The 4,911-nt window shown below is 44.2% G+C and overlaps 1 protein-coding gene across 1 annotated transcript in view; it reads right to left on the bottom strand.

Moving 5' to 3' along the window:
* Nucleotides 1–634: 634 nt before the first annotated feature.
* Nucleotides 635–4,911, bottom strand: part of DLX6 (distal-less homeobox 6) — a 5,505-nt gene continuing 1,228 nt past the window's right edge. The window contains exons 2-3 of the mRNA XM_012510224.2: nt 3,837–4,030; nt 635–1,876 (exon numbers count right to left, since the gene is read on the bottom strand). Of these exons, the coding sequence (XP_012365678.2) occupies nt 1,625–1,876; nt 3,837–4,030 (446 nt within the window). The 3' untranslated portion in view covers nt 635–1,624. The remainder of the gene's footprint in view (nt 1,877–3,836; nt 4,031–4,911) is intronic.

Here is a 4,911-nt window from a genome sequence, read left to right as displayed (position 1 = left end):
TTCTCGCAGTATGGGGCTTCCTGCTTGTATGACGAAAGGACTTTTCATTTTCATTATTTCTGTGCTTTCCCCAAGATCGGAAGGATGTATTTTCATCCAGGATAGTGCATTTTCTTACCTAGCTAGCTGGCAATGGGTTTTAAACATTAAGTAGGCATAATTGTGCACTCTACTCCCTATTTTTTTCTTTCCTATATTTTGAAAACCTGCATCCAAACAAAGACAAATATGGCTGTATTATTTTGGCTGGGAAAAGGGAAAGGAGAATACTCAGTTTCAGCACTAGAAACTACTGTGATGTCTAGAAGTTAACTTGAGGATAGGTCATTCTGATGTTTAAAACGTAGATAAATGTGTAGAAATTACAACAAAAACATAATACGTAAAGAAAGCTGAAAGAACATCCATGGTTAATGTTAAAGTACCTAAGACAACGGCTAGTAGTGCAAACTGACATCTTTGCAGGCACTTGATGTTCATTATATATATATATATATATATATATATGACTTCCCATATTAGGAAACAGGATTTTTTTAAAGGGTGATAGAAAATTTAATGGGGGGAAGTGAGGGAGGAGGGAGGAAAGAGAGGGACAGAGACACACAGAGAGAGAAATATACAACACACTCTTAGCGTTTTGTGGCTTTTACTCCATATATGAAAGAAGACAAAAACATACAAAGTATATGTACAACTAAAATTCAACAATATATACAGAAATGTTTCTTGATATAAACGTCCCTATTAGCTTTGTGAATGCCACCAATTCACCTAGTAAAGGTGTCAAAGCAATAGAATGGCGATTTTGATTGTTTCCTCTGTCTTTCCTGATTCCAGTTCAGGGTTTGGGGGGGTGGGGTGGGGAAAGAGTAGTTTTTGTTTTGTTTTTTTTAATCAACCATCATTCCTGGTCATTGCATTTTGATAAAACATGCAGCATTCCCTTTGTAGCAATGTTCTAATCTTACAGTCACTTTTTCCTTTTTCTTTAGAGAAGGGCTGTTATGTGAGGATTTTTCTTTTTCTTGTCAGTCTGGGAATGGTAAATAAAAATGCAGGAGTCCAAATGCTTCTCTTTCACCATGTAATGTCTTAAACTCATTAAACAAGTAAAAACGCTGCCATGTTTGTGCAGATTCTTCTGGTTGGGGGAAAATCTGTTTTTAAAAAAGTCATTTTGATGGATACTCCCAAAGAGAAGAAGAGACTCAGAGCCTGGATCCCAAGGGGTAAGAGAAAATATCCTTACAGTAAGGGGTTTCAGGAGTGCTGGCATAGAAACCAGTTTCTCTCTCACACATGCTCTTTCTGTCTCTCTGAGACGCAAGATCAATTACTGATGTTGCTCAAGAGAGAAGGTAAATGAGAAAAAAAGCGAAAAGGCAAAAAGAAAAGAAAGGTAGAAAGGAAAAGGAAAGAAAGAAGGAATGGAGGAAAGGAAGAAGCGAAAAGAAAGGAGAGGGAGAGAGAGAGATGGAGAGAAAATGAGCCTAGTCGGCTTCTCGCCACACTTATGAGCTCTCCTAAGCCTGCTCCTTCGGCTCCTTTTCGCAGATACAAGCAGGTCCCGGATCCTCTTTTCCTTGTTCAGACATTTCCCTAGGGTGTTTCCTTGGACAACTCACATCATCTGTGGTCTCTGCATCGTGTCCTGGTGTGGAGAGGAGTACCAGTGAGAATAGCCAGGCATGTAGCTGTTGGGGGGCATACTGACACCCTTGGCCGAGGCAGAAACGTCCCAGACTGGAGGCAGCGCTGGCGAGCGTGGCGACAGGGCCGCCGAGCCCTGGAGGGGGTCGCTCTCATGAGGATTACTGCCCTGCTTCAGCAGTTTCTTAAACTTAGAGCGTTTGTTCTGAAACCATATCTTCACCTGCAAGAAATGCAGCAATCATTAGGCCCATAAACATCAAACCAGTGCCTCTAGCATCACTCGGGGATTTGGAAGCAATATTAAAAAAGCAAAAAAACAAAAAACAACCACCGCCAACGCCTACAAGCCAAGTCCCCGCCTCCTTCCACCTCTTTCTAGCCTCTTACACTCCCACTTCCTCCAAACTACTAGGTATCTTGCCTGGATACCTAAAGTTATTGTAATTCTAGAATTGCATGCTAGCATAGGTTTAAAACAACAGTATAAATAAGAAAAAACTGAATGAGATGACCAGGTTCAAAGCCTAAAGAAGGATTTTTAAAAGGAGCCCTTTCAAATCAAAGCCATTCAGTTGGATGCACCTTCTCTGAGTCTTGTCATTTTACATAGAATTTAGTAATGTAAATTTAGTCTATGTAAAATGACTATTTCACATAGTCATTTGCTCCCTGTACATGCGTAAGATACCCAAAAGCTGTTATCTCTATACAGGTACAAGGAGCAAATGACTGAAGGAATTAAAGCCTGTACATTTATAACTAAGTGCCTTGAATATATCTATGCATATATTGCATATGCCATAGATTATACATGAAGCATCTTTCTCCAGACATAAATATATCCCCATAACCTTGCAGGGATGAAGGACTGCAGCTCCTTCATTCCCTATTTTGTATGTTGCCTAGTCAAACTGTGGTCAACGATCATCACATGATTGTTAGTATAGTAACTAAAAGTCAAAGGGCTTCTGAAAAATAAACGTTAATCGGGAATCTGGGATGGGGGCATAGTATCTAGGCCAACATTTCAGATCTACTTTATTTGAAGAAGGAAATTTTATGGTGCAGCTTCTTTTACCTTTAAAATTCCCTAGCCATAGGAATCCACTTTTTCAAGAGGCATACAAGTCACTGAATAGCCGGAATCCCTTCATATCAAACCCCAAATATTATGAATAGCAATATGGAAAGAGAAAACAGGCTAAATTGAAAAAGAGCTTAAGGAACAACTGTCTTAAGTCAACACATAATCAGTCTGCAGCAACAGTCTCATAAAACCTGAGGTCCCCTTGCCGAAGATTACCTACATCAGATGAGGCCTACTTACTCCATGTAGGTAAATTAATCAACAAAAACTGCAGGTGATTGCAGCCTGGCTTTTTGACCAGGGTCCTAATATACTCACCTAAGCTCCTTCTTGTGAAATCTGAAATGCCTTCTATGGCTTTCAAATTAGTAGGATGGGAGAACTTCAGTAACTGTACTTAACTGTGGCTTCACCTGTTACAATTTTGGTAACATTTCCTTTTGATCTCCAGCTCTGCCACTACACCCAAGTCCTGTGCTCAAGGGAGGCAGCTCAGACCACATCAGCCTGTCACCCAGATGACCTAACCACTGTGCTTAGGGAAATCTTCAGAAAAACCCACCTTGACACTCCTAGGATAAATAGATTGCACTTTGGAGCCTTTACTAAACCTCATTGGAACCTATGCCTACTTTGTTTTTTCGTAGTTCATTTCACAAGTTTTCTTTCTGTGTCAAGGAGTTGAAAACCTTATTAGTTCACAGGTCCTACAAAAGGATCCTTAAAAAAGTTGAACCTTATTCTGCCTCCTGGCTTGTACACCTTTTTCTCCTAAATGTTTGTTCTCTTTCATGTTGTTCTGCTCTGGAATAAGACTCAATTGAATTATGAGTTTGGTCACAAAAGGATTCTAGGCTGGGGTGGGGTCGCCGAGGGTTGGGAGGATGTGCAAATCCAATCCAGTATTCAATACCAGGTCATTCATTCCAAACTGTGTTGTCCCAGGAAAGTGCATAACTGGAGCAAAAGGCATTTGTCATTAAGCTCCTTCCATCCTTGGTTGACTAGGCCAACAATTCCTCCTGATGTGCTCCCTGTCCGACCTGCAAGCGGGACCAGCATTTCAGGGATACTTGGGCTTCTCGGGAATTACCTGTGTTTGTGTCAGTCCTAAGGAAGCTGCCAGTTCGGCTCTCTCTGGAAGGGCCAGATACTGTGTCTGCTGAAAGCGATGGTTTAAAGCCTGGAGCTGCAGGCTGGAATAAATGGTCCGAGGCTTCCGAATCTTTTTCCCTTTTCCATTGAACCTGATTTCCCCGTTTTCAATCACTGTAGTTTTTTGTTGATCTGCAAGCAAATAATACAGAGGAGAGGTCACCAGGGAGGCTACTGCTGCCATCTCCCTCCTCCTGGCCTGGCATGCAACGAGTCTCCCCAAAGCCCAATAAGTGTTACCTCGAAAAATCCCTACGATGCCCCGACCTCTCTTGATCCACTCTGCCCGTGTGCTCCCAGTGTCTGCGTAATCTCCTTGACCCAGTCCCTGGCCCTAACAATGTGCAGTGTCTGGGCCAAGGGAGCGCCAGAGGCCCTCAGACAAACAGCCCGCTTTGCCGCAGCGGAGGCGGTGCCGGAGGCTCTCTGGGGTGCGCAGCGCAGCAAGGCGGCAGCTGTCCGGGCGGAGCGGGGCCCCTGTGCCCGGCTTAACAGTACCTGAAGCTGTGCTTGAGCCACCCAGGTGTTTACGCGGCCAGTTGACTTGATGTCACCAGCTCCAAGCTCAGTGCATCAAGCATCCTCGGCATGTTTGAAATGACTCTCTTGAGGAGGACCAAATCCTCAAACAAAACAACCAACAGCTCAGACCAGCCCACGAGCAGGCTGCGCCTCTCACGGCAACTTTGTCCCCCTCGGGTGCTGAGAACCATCAGCCCGAGGTTGTTTGCTTCGCTTCCACGAACAAAGGAGCAGCCAACACCGTAGCGAAAACCTAGATAGGGGGCCCGGTCAGGGATGAAGGTGAGGGACACTTTAAAGCCCACTGGAAAGAGCCTGACTGTTACTAGTTTAACCAGAGCGAAGGCCACGCCAGCTTCCCTCCGAGTCACTGAGGCGCACGGGGCGCCCCACGCAAAGTAGGCCACTGCCTGCCCAGCGTGGGCTGGGAAGCAAAACACGCTCCCCAGTTCCGGCCCAGAAATGTCCCCAGCCGGGTCAAACGTGGGTTA

Source organism: Nomascus leucogenys, chromosome 11, assembly GCF_006542625.1.
Source record: "Nomascus leucogenys isolate Asia chromosome 11, Asia_NLE_v1, whole genome shotgun sequence".
Classification (NCBI taxonomy): domain Eukaryota; kingdom Metazoa; phylum Chordata; class Mammalia; order Primates; family Hylobatidae; genus Nomascus; species Nomascus leucogenys.
The sequence above is the reverse complement of the archived record's forward strand: the minus strand, read 5'-3'. Positions and strand labels throughout refer to the sequence as shown.